This window comes from Anopheles marshallii, chromosome 3 (genome assembly GCF_943734725.1).
Source record: "Anopheles marshallii chromosome 3, idAnoMarsDA_429_01, whole genome shotgun sequence".
NCBI classification, from domain to species: Eukaryota; Metazoa; Arthropoda; class Insecta; order Diptera; family Culicidae; genus Anopheles; species Anopheles marshallii.
The window spans coordinates 33,065,452-33,084,649 of record NC_071327.1 but is presented as its reverse complement, the minus strand read 5'-3'; the positions used below and the strand labels follow the sequence as shown (position 1 = coordinate 33,084,649).

At 41.9% G+C, this 19,198-nt stretch overlaps 1 protein-coding gene across 1 annotated transcript; it reads right to left on the bottom strand.

The window, feature by feature from the left end:
* Window positions 1–9,683: 9,683 nt before the first annotated feature.
* On the bottom strand, window positions 9,684–15,500 carry LOC128713660 (uncharacterized). The gene is made up of 5 exons (XM_053808522.1): window positions 15,303–15,500; window positions 10,930–11,298; window positions 10,509–10,824; window positions 10,088–10,307; window positions 9,684–9,891 (listed from the first exon to the last, which is right to left on the bottom strand). The coding sequence occupies exons 1-5, from the start codon at window positions 15,498–15,500 to the stop codon at window positions 9,684–9,686; spliced, it is 1,311 nt and encodes a 436-aa protein (XP_053664497.1).
* Window positions 15,501–19,198: the final 3,698 nt, after the last annotated feature.

Here is a 19,198-nt window from a genome sequence, read left to right as displayed (position 1 = left end):
ATTTTATAGTCAAAATATAGGCACTGTTGACTTCTATCTACGACTTCTGCTTCCTAACTCTGACTCTTCTTAAGAGCTCCATTTTTTATGATGATGGATTATGATGGTTTATGAAGTAAATCGTCAATATAAATGCTTTAAAATTTTAGAGATTCTAGCGTTAAGTAACAATTTTGCTAAACCTATAGCGACAAACAGTTAAAATAAAAGTTTATATTAAAAACAAAATTTGAACCAACATTTTTGTCCAACAATGTTTGGTGTGAATAAACACTAATTGTGCTAATCTTCGAGTAGCAAACAAATCAATTACCGTCGCACGTTCATCACCATCATTATTATCCAATGCTACTAAACGCCACTAATTAGACGATAAACACAGCGGTCTCGTGTCATGCCTTGGAGGCTCGCCAGCAGTTGTAATTGGCGAGTTTGAGAAAAAAACACAACTCCCATCGATATATATCAACCGATCTCACGCTTCACCTGTCGATCACAATTCTGCCCCGGGAATCTGAGCGACGTCTTACTCTGCTTGACAGGGGCATGGGTGACTGCTACTCAATTTAACACTCGGGTGAACTAGACGCCACACCATCTTCGGTATAACGTGAGCAGCACGTTTCAGGACTGTCTCGAGGAACGTGTATTCGTCTGGTACCTTTTTCTTTATTTCCTCCTTACAATTGGCTTCAGTCCAACAAATCGCTTCCATAGTTCCTAAAGCTCTTAAGCCATGTGAATGCAGTCAGCACCGAAAACGTGCAACTGTGCATTGTACCCAAATCGTACAGTAAGATGTCTCATCTCATGTAAATTTCGTCCGAACGCTTCAGAAGCGATTTCTGAACCACTGTCCACTTCGTCTTCAAAACGGAAAATTATCAACAGTCACCCGTTCACTGCATGATTGGGAAGATGATTCGTTCCGGATAAGCGACCACTTACTCGAGTCCAACGTGAAATTGACATTGCCAAAAGGAACTGGTAGAAGAAGATTCTACCTCATTTATCAACTTTTTGCTAGATGTTGGACAATCTCCTTTCATCTTATTCTTTTTTGTGCCACCGTTTTGCAGCATTACCGGGCTGACCTCCTTTTCCCGCCGGGACCACAGGTTTATGAGTGTACAGCCTACTACCGACTGGAATAAGGCAATAAAAATTACGACAGCTGACGCGATTTGTGTCATAAAAAAGGAAGACGATAATCTTGCCCTGGTAGACATGACCTGCCGTTACTGTCCGCATGGTTTAAAAACTTGCGTTAATATTGCCATTTCACTACACAAAGTTCATCGGGAAAAGACGCCAGATTCGTATTTGGCCTCAAAATGGTAACCAAAACACTGTGCACGTTTTATGGTGAAACAGCCAACCACGTTTGCACGTTTCATTTCAACGGTTGCGTACAAACAAACATCTTATCAGTACGCAACACAACCAGCTCGGTGAAGCATTCTTTGGAACGGTACGGTTCTCATATTTACCGAAACGCTTACTTCCCCTTGTCAAAGCTGTTCGATGGGTGGTAAAATGGAATAGGAAAAATGAAGGCTATTTCAGAAGGGTTTCGTCAGCTGTGTATCGATAGCATAACCTTGAACCTTCTCAATGTTTGAAACGATTGGGAGAAAAACACAACTGCCCCACACACATAAATACATACATCAGAGAACTCAACAATTGATTTTTGTTTCAAACATTCTACTCTGATCTGTTACTGTTTTTCCTACCACAAAAACCTTCGAGCACAGTTCGTGCGCTGTCAAAATACTGTCACGCGTTAATTAAACACAACTGAAACGCTGATACTGATAAGCTGCCCCCCCACTCGTGGCTGGCTAGCATAATTGAAGCAAATGATAAAGAATTGTATGGATGGGGCAGATCGCGGATTCGGACGCTGTTGACGTTGTTTCCAATTCCATTGAGTCGACTCTCAGCTGAAGGGATGGTTGGGGAGGGGAGGGGGAGGGGGAGGGGATTGTGTTTCCAAGGCAACACCGAGCCAAAAAGCTAAAGGTGTTTCAAACCGGACCTGCCACTTGGAAGATGTGTGTGATTGTCATTTGCAAACTCGACGAAACAAAGTAAGAGCGAGACATTAGCTGGTTCTGGTTGATGATCGAAGGTTTAGTAGATAGCAATCAAGAAACCATGTTTCTAATGTGTTGTCCTTGGGATTGTAGTTTACATATCAGAATAATGTTCGTCGAGCGAGGGCGTAGAACGACTCCAATGGATAATGCTAGTAAAATATGTTAATTTTTCTATAGCAGAAATTGTGCCGCAAGAAAATATTTTTGATAAAAAAAAAGGTTAGCTTTAACCAGAAAGAACGTGCAAGACATAATACAACGTTATTCAAAATAGAAAAAGTTGAGAATATCAAATAAATTTTGAAATCATTTCATTGAACTGTTTAAAAGAAATGGATTCCCAGTTTGCTTCCTTTTAGGTGAAAAAATAAGTTTACACCAAAAAATTGTTTTTGTTTTATGCTTCATGAAATGAGTTATGCAAATAGATGTTCAGTGGGAGTCATTCGATTCATGCAGATACCTACAAAGGCTTCACGATAATCTGTAGAATGTAAATCTTAAAAAAAAGTCTTTAATGTGTAAAGATTTATAAATTGTTAACGAAACCAGGTCAGGAATCCATTTATATACAAAAAGAAACCAGCGCTACTTATTTTTCGTAACCGACATTATTCAGCTTTTCCTAGGTTTCATTTGTATCATCAACGCTGTACCATTCACAAATAGTTCTACGAATCGGTTCGTAAACAAAATCAGCACCAGCAGTTACCAATGTCACATGCGTACACGCTTCTCGATCGGCCAAGGTTATGACGATACACGCGGACACATCAAGCAGCAGAAGCATCACCCCAAGACCAACAAGAACCAGCAACGCCCCACGACAAAGAACGAAAGCAAAAAAATAAAACGGTTCAAGGTGCAACGTCGGCAAATGTGCAATCCCCACCGTTTGAGAGTGACGGTGCAGCGATAATACGGAAGCGTTAACGAAGCTGCAAAGTGCTTGCGTACATCAACCACCGCCGTGCAACGTCAGGATTTTTTTTCATATGGGCATTACTAGTGGAATGCCGACAAATCAGACAGATGACAGGTGTAGCGGTCAATATAGGTGAGCGCTAGTGCAAACAGAATCTTCGTTTATGCCTTTTTATCTCAGCTGTTTTACGTTTATGTTTACACAATGCCTCTACAATGACGTTCGTGGATGTTGGAGTTGCCACCGTTGGGTGTCTGTAGCCATTTCTTAGCCGACTGTTTGTGTGTGAAACCGAACCGTTTGTTTAGAATTCTTCTTTTAACTTCATTATGAAGAGAGTTTATAATACAATAATTTACTACCACTTCAATCATGTCAGTTCAATGAACTGCAAACTAGCTCTACATTTTTAGTGCCTGAATGGTCTAACTGATAGAGCAATTAACTAGTGTCAAGTGGAATTTTATGCCGAAAATATTGGAATAAGGTTCAGAAAACAAAAGTTCAAACTACACCGCCACCCCGTGCTCATGTAAACTAACCCACATTCGGAACCGATTAAACGATCGTAAAACTGTCCCATAAAATTGTCATAAAAACCGCGCGATTGGGCGGCTCCCGGTAGTGGACAGTGGACCACGAGGGGTGGATCACGCTGTGCGGATGGATGGATCATCGAAATGCCACAACAAACAGTCAGTAGCAGCACATAAAACACGCGTTATGCTCGTTAAAATCGGTTCCGATTTTGTGCGCTATGCGTCGGGACGTAGGTGCAGTTGTTGGGCGGATGATCAGCTTGTGGGAATTGATTTTTTTTTCTCTTTCTCTTTTTCTTTGTTTCCGACACCTGTGGCGTTGTGAATTGTGATCATAATTTTCGATCGTTCGATAAATATTGTTGGCGATCGTCGATGGAATAGTTAATTGAGCACCATCTATGGAAAGCAATCACTTAGTGATTTGCATTGTAATGCGTTGCAGTTATCTTTCAGGAGAACTGAGAATGGAATATAGCGTTTAATGAGTTCTATTCTATTTATCTTCTTCGTTTCTTTAACTCCACTAGTTAGAGAATGTTTTGACTTTGGCATTTTCTCGAAGTTCTTTCTACGGAAACATTTCATGCGGTATGTTTATCTCGTGTCTAAGCAGAAACGTGATCAACGATCACCAAACTGGTTGACCTTCGAGTAAACATCACGCCACGCGAATTCCGAGGAACAGCATTTCGTATCTTCGCTATCTTAAAATGAAGAACATAAAGTTGTTAGCAATTTAGTATTCTTAACTTTTAGTATTTATACCTATGTAGTTTTTTGCCTAAAAAAAATGTGTTCAGTGACCCCAGAATGTCTTAAATGCGTTAAAAGCTGAGAACATTCTGCTCAACCATACACAACGATCCAAGGTGTGGGAACTTCAAAAGTTACTTCTTCTTTTTATGGTAAGTGGCCTCCCATGGAATGGTGTGATCAGTTTGGGGTTTCTTTACACGCGGTAGTGTGTGGATCGAAAAGCACTAAAAATAATCACATTACATAACGTGCTCCTTGCGCATATAGCAACCCCATCATCTTCATCATCATCAACAACAACAACATTGACCATACATCGCATACACACGTGGACGCGCTACGCGCTTGGTAACGAACTTCTCGCTGTGCGCAAAACCTGAAAACTCGCGCAAACCCGCCGTTCGCGGATCGGATGTTGTTGGTGTGCGCATTGTTTTGTATTATTTTGGGTTTTCATCTTTGTTTGTCATGTGCGTTGCCCGGTTCCCTGTCCATAAGCTTGTCAAACTCGTTTGGATAGGTTTTTTTTTGTTTTGCACCTGGATGAGACAGCAGAAATTTCGCTTCGGGCCGTTTTGTGTGGGTACGAAACAGGTCGCTTTCTAGAGCCTCGGGCGGTTGAGGACTTCGAAACGAATGGTTCGCCCGTTATATTTTAAATCGGATTTCAATAAGTTATGGGGACATTTGCAATAATTGTTTCATGAATTTTAGAATTATGATAATAAGGTTAAATAAAGATTCATCGAATTTCATGATATTACAAGAGTTCTTGATACATTAAGCATTTCAAACAAACTTGTTTGTTTCAAATGGTAAAGATTTCAACAATCATTCATCAACCACAAAAAATATTTTCTTCTTTATCGGCACAACAACCTCAAGTGCTCTAAGCAATTTCTGACTTTCTGAGACTTTTTTTTTAAATAAAAGTAATATACGTAAACTTTTGTCAATTTAAAACAGCCATTTTGAACACAAATTCTTCACTATTTTGACCAAAAATCAACTAAAAATCAAACCAAACACAAAAGCGTCCTACAAGTGCTAGTGAATTGTGTGAGAAATCATGAACATTGTGCAATTTGTATAAATTCGCAAGCAAATTTCTAGTCCACACAGATCTGAGAAGTTATTTGTCTAAAAACAATGCACTGCAATAAATGTAATCAACAAAATTCGACCATTTATCCGTAACCGTTTCTCTTCTCTTTACAAAAAAAAACTACTGCCATCTCCAATACCAATGGCTTTTTTAAAAGAATTGGTTTTATTCTTGTTTTTGTAAACAAATAATCCCGAAAAACAAAAATAATCACTTCAAGCAATTAGTCCTTGAACTTGCTACTCAACTATTTTTGAAGATAATTAACATCAAAACAAACGTTTGTTTTGTCCGCACAAGACCATTTCAAAGCGTAGTAAAATCCCTTTGCAGTTTGAAATCGAATGCAATAAAGAATGTTTTAAAATGTGAGTAGAAAATAATTATTTCCATGATTAGCTTTATCGCATGCTTTCAATGAGCATTTCATAACACAAATAAAAATATGGTCACATTACTCTCCTTAAGCTCGGTATCGATAATCCAACAAAGAGTTTTACAACACTCCAGTACGCACAAGTTCCCGTGGAAAACAAATGGAACCGCCTTTGCAACCACTCGCTCACTCCACTCACCACCACCAGTAATTCAGTAGTAACTCTCACCCCATTTAATCCACACGGCTTCATATGACGCTGGGGGGAAATGCTGCTCGAACGCTCTTAATACGACACTCGCAATGCGTTTACTCACGCTGCACAACGGCATCAACACAGCCCTTGATCCTCAAAACCCATTCCTACGCTGCATACCGAATGTGCGAGCCGACTCAAGGACGCCACACATCCACAGCCCAACGACCGAAGATGATGACGTGACACATATGCAGAGCTGCACGAGCTGGTCTCACTGCACTTGACTGGGGTGTCCGTTTTGCTGCCTTGGATCGGGTTGCAGACCATTATGGACAGTATGTGTGTGATCGAACAAAGAGTAAAAGGGAAAATAAAGAGAAAAAAAGTGCATAGAGCACCGTTACCCAATATTGACGTTTGCTGTTTATTGTTTTCCTTTCACATATGGCGCCAGCTCGTTCAGGTGCTAATGACATTTTTAACCACAAACAGCTGACGAGAACCAGGCCATCCTTTCATGCTGATCGATGTTGATCGCCGTTCTCATGGTTGAGAGATCACAATAAATTCACTACACATCTATGGAATATAATGCAACAATATTCTTTGTTTCTTACAAGCTTATCGTCTATTGGGTGTGAATAACCTTCGCTTTTAATCCCGCAACAGGCGATAACGAACGAGTCCATTGCCTTCGCCATCGAAGACTTCGACGACTATCAGTTTTATCTTCACCCGGAAGCTTCTAGTGCCGTTCTTGCGAAACCTCTTGAACAGAGCCTCTGCTACACTTAAGCGAACATGGAACAATAAAATATGGAAAGATGCATAGTGGAAGCGGTTGTTCAGAGTTTCTCGTGTTTGAAATTGAGCGCTTCTCGAAGTTGAAAAGTAGGGAGTTAAACAATCTTTTTCAAGGACATCCGTTTCAGTTCAAGAAGCTAATCTGGGCTACCTTTCCAATAGAAAATATTACATCCCGATCGGGAAGCATTATTAATTTGTAACCGTCTGTAAGCGCCCACGCATCATAGGTGTACCAACTGTATCCGGCCGAGCCGAAAAGTCTGGAACGGTTCGGTGTAATTCCAGCAGCGTTCAACAGCCCTAAAAGTGCAACTGAAATTGGTTTTTCACGTATAATTTCCCGAAAAAAAACCACCACAGCCAACAGCGCCGTTACACGTCCGTTGACCTTGCCGACAACGAGGGATAAGAGCGGTTCAGATTCCCAAAAACCCATTCCTGTTCCAGCACAATCATCTGCTCAATGGCACTTCGATTGCTGCTAATTATTCTGCGTAAGGTTAGAGTGCTGTTTATGGTACAAGTTATTGTTGTTTCGATCGATGTGCATGGAATTTTAATGCTGCTGCACTCGATACGGGAGTTTTACAGATTCAATCGGATCATAATTATTATGCACCAGAAAGTGCTCCAACATTGGTAACCCATCGCTTAGGGCCGTTGCACATTGTTGCGGACACGGCGGTTACCAACACTGCCAACACATTATTATCAACATGTATTATGCATTCAGGGCTCTTGTTTCACATCGCGACACAGACTTGGGTCAATTACATCCGACATCTCGTAACCTATCCGCCTGATGCCAGTCATATATCTCCCTGCCTTTCACTCGTGTTTCGATTGCTCTGGAACCTGGCCCACCAATTCTCATAAGTTCATTTAATCACTCATTCATCCATAGCATAACATTTATGTCAATGCGATGCTTTTGGTCTTCTTTGGATCGTTTAGAAAAATGAGTAAAAAGAGGGTAAAACTGGTTTGATAAATTAATTGCCTGCTTGATCTCACGCGCGCTCGACCGTCGGCAGGGCATCGTGCCACATTCGCCGATCCAATGAATGTGTGTGATAATTTTTATTGTGATAAATGGCAACGGGAACCTTTATATGGGACATCATGCCTCAGCGTTCTTTTTTTTTTTGCAGGATTCAGTTTTACTCGGCTTCATTCCAACCAGCCTTCCAGCCGCAACCACTTCCATGACCTCGAAGTCTAGAAACAACTCATCATTATGCATCGACCATCATCAGTTGCGCGTTACATAATGAACGATGTCGGACGTGCGCTAAATGAAACCATTTAATTTTTGTTGTTATAATTTTAAAATGAAGCGCCTAAAGTGAGAAGTTCTGCAGAGTAGCAGAATGATATGGCCGGTTACGGCCACGCCACAAAGACGATCGAAGAAAGTGTATTTCATTTGGTCTACGCTGGCATTGAGATGCGCCGCCCAAGGAGAAAGGGGATGAAATCAGATAAAAATAACGATTCCCCGGTTACTGTGCGGTGTTGTTTCGTCGGCGCGGGATTTGCGTGGTGGTCTTGAGTGGTGGTCCATTTCCTGACCTACCCGAACACGTGTGACGACAAGCGTCCACTTTGCAAGCGGCATCGCATCGGCAAACGGGAAGAAAAGTAGGGAAAATGTTGTTTTTGAGCTTATAACCATATTTCTCGATCATCATGTCATCCAAATATATTTCATTTGTGTTTCATTTGTGCAATAATTACCAAATAAACCTCATAATCATTTATAGCAGAATAAATTTTAAAAGGTTCTCCATCTAAAAATAATAATATTGGCTCCATAATATTCTATGGATATACGATTACAATCTTATGTATATATAATATACAATCAATTATTCTTATATAATAAGATGACTAGGTTGTAGGTATGAGTAATATTTTTGCACAAATAAACTTCATGAAAATAATCCCTTAACTACTAAAAATAAACAATAAACAATCCATATATTTCTGTAAATCACAAAGAGCAGTGTACTATTGACTATCCATTTCTATATATTATAACATAATTTTAGTTACTGCAAATATACATAAAATTACAAAAATAACGGTTATTTCACATTCTTAAATCAAACATTCAAACGTCTCTCTCCACGCATTCAAACGTCTTACATCGCTTAGAGAGAGAAGGAAATGGAAGCGATGTAGAAGAGAAAAGCCCATAGTTATGCTTAAAGCTCAAATATGGAAGCTTTAAGCATGGAAACGCACCCTCAGTTGCAACATGGCCGTTTTTATCCGTTCCATTTACAAGAAAACCACCCCAGTAATAAATTATTCGTCCGTTTGTTTTTCTTAACTTTGTAAGAGAACAAATTAATTTATTTAAAGTAATTTCTAAATTTTAGCTCAAAAAAGTTGTAGAAACTCTTAAACCTTACACTTCTTCGACCATTTATTCTAAAGCTTTAGTTATACGATCTGGTCATGCCTTCCTAAAAAAGTATGAAAATGTAAATAGAAACAAATAGCATTCAATAAATACAGAAACACATAAATAGATTAATACGAATCTTAATCTCGTCTAAAATTACTAACTTTAATATTAAATAATGGATAAAAAAAGACATTTTCATTTATTCTTTTCCACATTACGCTAAAAGGCCAACACAATGGCCAATAAACCCAACACAAAACGTGAAGTAAAATAATTGTTATAATTTTAGATTATTACGAATATAGTTTTATTTTTCTTATGTAATTACGTGATATAAATTAACATGTATTTATTATTTGTCCACTTTTCACCGTATGTACACCGTAACAAACATTCCACTATTATGCTTAATTGAACACTTCCTTTCAACGTTTGGCCATTATATTCACCCCGCTCGTCTAAATCCAACCTCGCTGATCGTAGATTCTAAGTGTCACCTCCAGCCGCCGGTAGTAATCCTCCTCTACCAGATTATCGTTGAAAAACAGTGCCGCATCCTGTTCGCTTTGGTCCGGGATCGATTCTTTGCGCGCCAACACAACGCGTAGCATCGATACGATGTGATACAGCTCGAACGGTGCCACCCGATCGATCTCCTCCCGAAAGCTGCAATCCATGAAACGGCAAACAAAGAGTAGAAAAAAAGTAAAATGTGTCCCACCCACTCGGTTTTGTCAGCGCTGTGCATGCTGCTAATTAATTGCTTTCGGTTTCGCCCACCAGCCGTCAATGGGACGGCCAGCACACACTTTTTGGCAAACAGTGGATACTTAATACGTAGAGAGGCAGAAAAAAAACCCACCTTTCGAACGTAAAGTCCTCCGGGTTGGGAAACTGCAGCCGGACCATGTTTGCGGCCAGCTGCTGGAAGTAATACTCGAAGTAGCCGTCCAGCTGCGTTTCCAGCTCCGGATCGTTGACGCTGGTGATGATGAAGAAAATAACGTCCCGTACGAGTGAGTCCATTTGAATCAGCTGGAAGTCGACAAACTTCAAGCTGCACGGTGTCTTCCCGGTCGAGTCTGTGTTCCGTTCGGGGTAACATAATGATAGCGTAGATTCGCATGAAATTCGCGTCGCAAAAGCGAGAAGTACAAATAGAACAAAAAGGACACCGGGCAAGGGCATTGTTAGTTTTATGATTTCGATAGGGGCAACTGTATCTTAACTGTCCCCCGTTCCAAACATCCAAACCTACAGGGAAATGGATAAAAACACATTACCATATTTGATCATCATGTTGTTCACCCACAGGTCGTTGTGCAGCATCGTACAGTAAGCGGTCAGCTGGTCCGAAATCAGCTGCGCCTGGCGTCGATGGCACTCGTTTATCTTGGCATGAGCTCGCTCGGCCAACCCTCGCTCCACACCTGTTCGCACGATATCCTGCCGAAATACATCCATCATCTGACGCAGCGTCTCCGGGCTCAGTCCCGCATCGATATCAATCTTAACGAGGTACTTATGGATGCCCGCCTCGAACACTTCCGGTTTCAGGTAGCGCAACGCTATCGGGATCGCATGAAAGAGGGCCAATTTCTGTCGAAAAGGGGAAACGAATATAAAACAAAGATTCACTATCCTCCCAGGTCTGTGGACGATAAATCCACAAATCATATCCAGTTTCCCATTTCCAGCACTAACCTGCAGTACGTATCGTGCCTGTTCACGATTGAACCCCTGCCGGCGGTCTGCAGTGACGTATCCGGCGTGCTTTAAGTTCTCGAACAACATCACACCGTCCTGGTCCACCTTTTCCACCGATGGGTCGAGCGATACGCGAGCGTTGTAGCAGCGACAAAACACATCGATTAGCTCATCGTCTCCATCGTAGCCTTGCTCACGCTGCAGTGCCAACAGGGTAGGCACGATCTTCAGATACACGGCAGCCTCCTTCACGAAGGTTGTATCGATTTGAAAAATCTCCAGAAACTCCTCGCTGCTTGGGCGCATCTTAGCTACGAGATGAAGTATCTCAACCGGAGGCTGATCCTGATCCCTATCGGTGTTATCCTGTAGAAGAAGAGTGTAAACGTTGAGGGGATTTATTTGGTTAGGACTTTCGTTCGATTTCAGATAATTAATAATATCAGCTTTATTATGAGGTTTTAGTTTTTAAATCGTCACTGGGAGTGGGATGTTTGAACTTTGCTTCTGTTGAACTAGAACTAGAACTAGAATTCGAAACCCTAGTTAAACAGCAATACAATGGTAAATAATGTTCAATTAATTTTCATTAAGTTAAGTCATGTTAAATTAAATAAAATGTTTTATTTAATATTTATGGAGTATAAAATAAGTATGCATTGTCATTAAAATACGATGTTATAATTCTCATCTGCAATTCTAACAAACGGACATTTATCTAGAACAAGTGCACAAATTGCAGTAGATCGTTGTTTTTTTTTTCATCCATGTACTAATACTCTTCTAAAATGTCTGTGCCCATCTTAAATCATTCACAAACACAAGCACAAATACAGCTCTTTAAGAAATCGATCATGTGAATCATTTTTCATTCCAACCGCTGCCCGTTCAACAGCACCTCAAAGGGCACACCTTCTTTAAAGCAGCATTTGTAAAAGGTAGCGCAAAAAAACAACATCCCTATTTGCATCAACTCAAGCATTACATTTTGGAACCGGTGACGGTGCAGTTGAAGGAAAATGAATGGTAGAAAGAAAGAAAAAAGACAAAATGCTTTCAATAAATCACTTCGACACTCGGCTCGACCGTAAGTGTAAGTGAAGTTGACGTTACCGCTCCGCACAAATGGCTGGACGTGATGTCTTGCTATATGAGCAGCTGTTTCCGGCCATTTCCTTTGGGAGGAATAGAAGTGTAGGAGTGAAAGAGAGAGGAAACCCCAATTTCGGTTAGCACAGTTCGACGACAGTGACCTGCTTTTTGCTTTTTGCGCTTTCGTTCCCATTTTTCCAGCCCTTACATGTTGGGTACGCTTATTTATCGCACCCAGAACCTACCAGGGATTGTTGCAACATGGGTTCGATCTGATGGGGAAGGTTGAGATTTGAGCAGGTCGAAAATTTAATGAAATACAACCAGCGTGTGCAGCGTGGAGATTACGCTGAAGGACGCTTTTTAAAGGTAAGAAGGGAAATACGAAAAAGTATAAGAAGGAAGAAAAACAATCGTTTCTGGTCGCCATGCTGATACTATTTTGTTACCTTTTCTTGAGGAGCTTGTTTTTTTTTAGGTGAAAATCGGATGTTTACAACTACAATTCCATGAAAAGCGTTTAAAACATCCGCAATATTGGAATTTCGAGAAAATTAGGCTGCCTCTTTTCGTGTTCGATTCCAATGAAGCATTAAAAAAAACCCAGTCTATTAGTATTGAAAAGTAACAATTAAGTATACCGCTTGACGGCAATTATGCCAATGCTTTTTCCGGGAAGGATGGGAGCATCTACATTTGTTTAAAAAAAAACATCCTTCTTACACGAAGAAAATAATATTGTTACACACCCAGCAAAAACCTCTATTTAACAATACAATAACTTGCCAAAAGCTCAACTTTTTCCACAAACACTCTTATCGCAGATACAGTCACGATACACCAACAATACAATATCCTTCGTATTCTACGACGACCGTCCTGCATTCGGCAAAATGGTTTCCGACCCATTAGCACGTGGTTGCAGGAAACAGTTCTTGCCTTCATCCCCATCGTCAATGTCATTAGCACGAGTGAAACGTGCTCGTCTAGTTTTTCTTTTCGTGTATGAGAAAGGAAACAAAATAAATCAGCAAACAACTACCATTGCGCCCCTTTTGGCTTTTCTCTCGTTCTCTTTCAAGGTTAAATCTGCACAACAAGTCACATAGACACCAAAAATACATGCCATGCCGATCGAGCGTTTCGAGCGAGGATAAGAGATTCGAAAGGGGGATAAACAAGACCGATAAATCATCATTCACGCCACGCATTCACCTGTTGCCTGTTTTGGAAGGATTGTTTTTTTTCGTGTTCAGCGTCTCAACTCTATGCTTGATTGTGTTTTGGCTGTTGGACGGGATGACGCAAACTTCCTCGGAAGAGAAAACAGATAAAGTTAAGATATTGTTATTGAGAGATTTTGTATACATTTTCACGCCTTTCCCTAATGAACCGAAAACCAGATTCGGAACAGATGGTTTATAACTTTAATGAACATTATTTGTCCATTTGAATGACGTTTACTACCACTACTCCATTCCACTAATGTCCGCAGATCTTTCATGAAGATGTGTCGATGTTTAATGTTGTCTCGATAACATGTTTACATGCGTAATGGTTGGTTTCTATCTCTGATGCAATCCATTCATCAAAATTTATCTCTCTCACACGCACACTAAATTAGGCACTCGAATTTCATTCGAAATCGTTCAACGCGACCTATCGATCAGTGCCAATTAAATGGTGTACCTAGCAGGAACATCGTTCTACACTTACTTCGTGCTAAGATTTTTTTTCTCCTAGCTCAATCCCTATCTAATATTCTGCCATGTTGAAAGGTAGAAAGCATGACTACGAATTTGAACGGCTTCTTCAAGAAATCCGATAAAATCTGATATCCTTCTCCAGAAAAAGACTCCTTCTATCATGAGCACTCTTGAAAGGGGAAACGCGAATTTAATAGAAAAGACTGACGTCTTTTCACACCATTTACACCTAGTAGAAAAGTGAGACCAATGTGGACCATAAACGGCATCCGCACTGTGTTGTTCCAATCGATAGTTTCGTTCGCGTGGGTGAAGGGTATAAATTTACGGGAATGAATTTTTATATGTTGCAACATTAAACCTTCCTCGGATTGAAACAGGGGAGAAAAATGAACAACACGACGCTGAAGTGCGCTCAACAGTTTGCTCTTTTGACCAAAAAAGGATAAAACAAAACAGTCACCGTTGAAGCGTGTCAGCACTGCCATGTATGTACGTGCCTTTTGCCCCGTTTTCAGCACAGCCAGATCAGCAGCAACAGGAGACGGCATCATTTATCTTCGACACAACTGATAGCATCCTAACCTTCGAAGCGCGCAAAAAGCTTTTTGATGCCGCTAGGATTTAATTTACAATTTATGAGGCCCATCCCGATGACACAACACCGCAGGATATGGTTACGGACTTGGAGGGGTGGTCTTACTTTTCTATCACATACTCTATAACCCTGCGCCATCGGTGGATAATGTAGCACAAAAGCAGAATGGACGTAACCGTGTGGATGGGTGTAATGGCCTCCTTGAAACACATTCTGTAGTCTCGCACACTGTCACGTCATTGAAGATGGTAAGAATGATGGTTTTAATTTGATTAACCATTCACCCTCCATAAAAACACTCACCATGTTCCGGCAAGCGAGAATGTGACACTGTGTCACTAGCACTGAGATCCCGGTATGGGACCAATGCACATTCCCGATTGTTTGCCAGTGCGCATCGTCCTTTCAACATACTAATTACTGTTTCATTTTCTCATGAACCGCACGAAATAGAAGAAAACCACCTTTTTCTTGCACACTCATCTGAAAGTTACTGGGCGCCTCCATCACGTTAACCACGTGGTCGTGTTTCTGAAAGCTACTGGGCGCCTCCATCACCTTAACCACGTGGTCGGGAATCTTCCGTTCGGTCCTCGCGGTACATTGTTATGATTAATATGTACCGATTGACTTCATCATCCTCTTTAAATTGAGGTTTACATCGTTACTCATGCACGAAAGTTCCCTCTTATCATCAAGCAACACCCCCACCAATCTGGCAAGGCCTCGAGTACCGGTACTAGGCGCCTCCATTCCGATTTCCGGTTGCTTAATTTATTCCTCGTCTGCCACTTAACTAAGCGGGTCTTAAGCACGCCCACGGCCCAGCCGCTGGCCACGCTGTCATCGATGTCGGGATCGGCGGGAATGGAAATAGCTACATTTTCATGAGCCATGCTCTCCGATGCGCACATTACAAACAGTGGTACCAGTAAGCCCCAGGTTTTACCACACCGTTTCGGCCGTCCGTTTACCTTCTGCTCGATGACTTCTGCCGCAGGTGAAGCGGTACGTGTCGTTCGCACCGTAACGGCCAACATCGTGCTGCCATAGTTGTCTCCCGGTGCGGTAAGAAACTCCGACTCGTAACCGAGCACACGGGTTCCATCGGGCAGAACGGGCGCTAGCAAACCGTCCAGATCGCGTATCGGTGGCGGTGGAATGGTGGGCATGGTTCGATGGGTAAGAAAACGTTGGTAAATCAGGAGCTTCGCGTCAGCTGAAACTCGAAAACAATTTTAAACCAAAGTAATGGGGTACGCGTGACTGCCAGACAACGCTAGCGGGAAGCACGCGCGTTCGGTGCGGTCAGCGCCGATTACGCCGCGAGGTTTAAACTTATTACAACACTGACACGGTTCGAAACAGCAAGCACAAACGTTCTTTAGTGAAGGCGCGCGCCAAGATTGCTATCGGACCGAACGCGTCGAGACGTACGATAAAACTGCTGGTTGGCTGACGGTACGCTCCAGAGTTCACCCACGGGTCGGCGTCTAAAACAACTGACGATTGAATACGAATTCCACCGACTGCGAATGATGGGATGCGCGATTCCGAAGCGTCCGAACAATCGGGAACACGACGCTGACTCGCGTCCGAACGATTTGACGTCTGATCCAAATGGTGGACAACACCGTGAATGGAGAAGCGCGCCAAAATAGTGGTATATTGCTTGACTATTGATTTCAAAGTTTGCTTTCTATTGAGTTTCTTTTCGAGACAGCAATTTTATTTGCAGTAAAACAAACTTTTATTATTAACTGTATAATAAAACCTCCTTTGGTATATATTTTTTTCTGTATCTCTTTAATTAAATTTAGAAATTTTTATATTAATTTAAAGTAATCATTCTTTTGAGCACATTTTTAGGGTGTACTAGATTTTGTCACTTACACAAACCACTTAAAGAAACTAGCATTTGATCATAACCATTAACGCTCTCCACAATGATAATGACTCTCTAGGGCACCATGAGCAAATTTGACCCATCTTAAAGATAAGCTAAAGCCGGGAAGTTGCCCAGCAAATACACACGCCCACAAATAAATGGTGTGAGGGGCTTTTTGGTTTTCGTTACAATTTTTGTTTTGGCCTTACTTTCAAACCCATCGATAAGAAATCTCGCAAGTAAAGGTACCGCGCAAGTAGCTCCCTTGGGAAGGGAACTGCCCGCTCTTCACGTTGTACGCAGTGCAATCAAGGTGGAAACGAGTTTTGCCTAATCGGATCGACTGCACATTTTAAAATCGCGATAATAAAACCCAACAGTCGTTATCGGTTATCTTGAATGTTTGGAACGAAAAGTTTGATAAGCAGAAATTCGTTATAACTCATGCAAATGATAATCGGGTCAGATAAGCTATATAGCACACGGTAAACATTTAATATTGGGATACTGAAAATTACAGCAACCGGTGAGAAGCAATATGCTCGTGCTGTTTAAATAAAACCCTCCGCACAAACGTGGACATAGGATCAGTTCGAGTGCCGTAATATTTGCAACCCTTTTTCGCGAATGCTTCATACCAGCACGATGCTGGTCAGTGTGACCCTTTTTTTGCACTTCGCTCTTCCTATATTCGTCCCATAGCGAGAATGCAACCCCCTTGCGTATGTGTGTGTGTGCACTCAATGAAGAGTCTCTACATGCACCACGCAAGAGGACATGTCACTGCCACGGACATACACATCCGCTTCGTGGCTGTGACCTTGGCCTTTTTCAATGGGCAATGTTTGTGGTGGTAATTTTCGAATCGGAACTGAACCTACCGCACAGCAACTGCGTTGCCCTGATTTGCTTTGCCTCAATTGACACGGTCAATTGTTTTGAGAGTGAAGGTACTCGATTGTACTAGCGCATTGACATAATGTGCATGGTTTGAGTGATTAGCATGGTTAGGGGATTTATTTAAATTCTTTACCGCTTTACCTTTAAATCGCCGTTTAGGTATACTCCATTACTCACACACATGTAACTTTATTATCTAATCCATTTATGATGTAAACTACCGGTTTTGCCTCTGCTCTGCTCTTTGATTTACTTCAATTGGCCATCCTCGGGACGCTTCACGTTTAACGCACCTTCCTGCCCAAGGTTCAGCACTTATCAACCGATCCACTGAAGTATGCTCGGGCAGAGTGCTTAATGAAACGCACAGCCCCAACCGTAGCAGCAACAGGCATTCGGTGGACGCGCGCGCTTCACATTACCAATTTGCCAATTTCGTCCCATCACTGGTCTAACGGGGAGTCGCTCAGCTCAGCACGATCCACGATGGGTAGTCATGATTTCTTTATTTATGGGATAATGTCCCGAAAAGCTGGAAGTGAGCGATGACTTTCTGTTTGTGTTTCTGCCTTTGTTTTGGTTTGTGCGGGGTGTTGAGTTGTGGTGTCGCGTACTTCCGGCAAATCTGAACGTCTTACGAAGTCACTGTAGTCTCTTGGAATTGCAATAGATAATATCCATAATCAATTACTCGGATGGGTTTTATCGCGTATACAGTAGGACATTTATTTTATTGATAGGTCATAAGTGTTTGGTCAAAATGTCTTATAACTTTAAATCACAGAATGAAAAATCAGTTCATAAGCTGAATTATGTAACATTGCAGGGGTTACGGTTTAAGACTTCAAAATATAAATAAAGAACCTACAATGTGGGCGTCCTTTCGTGGCCACAATGACTGACACTAATCCGCTCAAGTGGAAAACCACAGCGCACCAAAGTGTTGAGGTTGCGATCCTTCTGCCCTTCCTAACTCCCGCGAAGTCATTACTTTGTCATTGTCAATTTTGCCCGGTTTGTACAAACAGTTCCCTTCCAGCACAGGATCGCCAGCCCCATGTCCCATATTTTCGGCAGTTGTCCCACAGACCGCGACCGCGAAAGGTAAATGAAACAGCCAAACCAACAAGCTCCTTAACAGCACCGGAAGCTTCGGGGCAAACCCGGAAACGGCCAACCGTCTGCAACCCGCCAAAGGTTGGTGAGGTTGGAAGTTTTCACAAAATCAAACATGAAATTTTAATTAATGCCACCGCGCTTAGTTAGACGAACTACGCTCAAAAACCATGGCCACAATCTGTGTCCAATTTTGGACAACCACCGAACGGAGTTATCGCAAATGACCATCTAGGGCGGGAAAGTTTTAATTACAACGGTGATGTTCAACCACGAATTACAGCGATGCAGTCGCGACGAGTTGATTTAGCATGGCGAGATATGCTTAAATCCCAGCAGCTGGATACGGCTTTCCCAGCTTTCCGCTCAGAAGACAATTATTCGATTAGTTGTTTCACTGATGTTTTTTTCCCTCCCCGAGTGGTAATTTCTGCCCGCTGCTGTCCCATTGGGGACACTGAATTGAAGGTGTTATTTAATTTCTCTTCTGCCTGATGATTAGTGCCGGCGGGTAGATAGATGGTTCCTCTTTGTCCGGATTGGAACCGGATGTAATAAAGCCCCGAAGGAGCAGCATCTGGTGGACGCCACGGCTGAATGTATGATCCCACGACATGGACCACTCTAAATACTAGCGCTCGAAATGTGTGCCCGAGTGTTGGCTGTTGGTCGCTAGTCTTACGGTTGGATCAAATTAGTTGGTCTATTACCGGCGGCAATGTTGCCTTCTTTCTTCGTACCGTGGCCGTTGCACGAAAGACGGGTGATGCTGAGAAAGATCCGAGACACATGCGCCCTGCCCCTTCAATGGATGGTGGTTGGTTCAGTGTAGTAAAGGGCTAACAGATTTTAATCATCGCACCGTCCGTTTTACTGCACTATCGTCCTTGAAGCATCGGCTGAGAAAGGATAACAGGAAAGAATGCCACAGAACACGGCGTGTCGGGTTGGGAGATGTCTAATGAA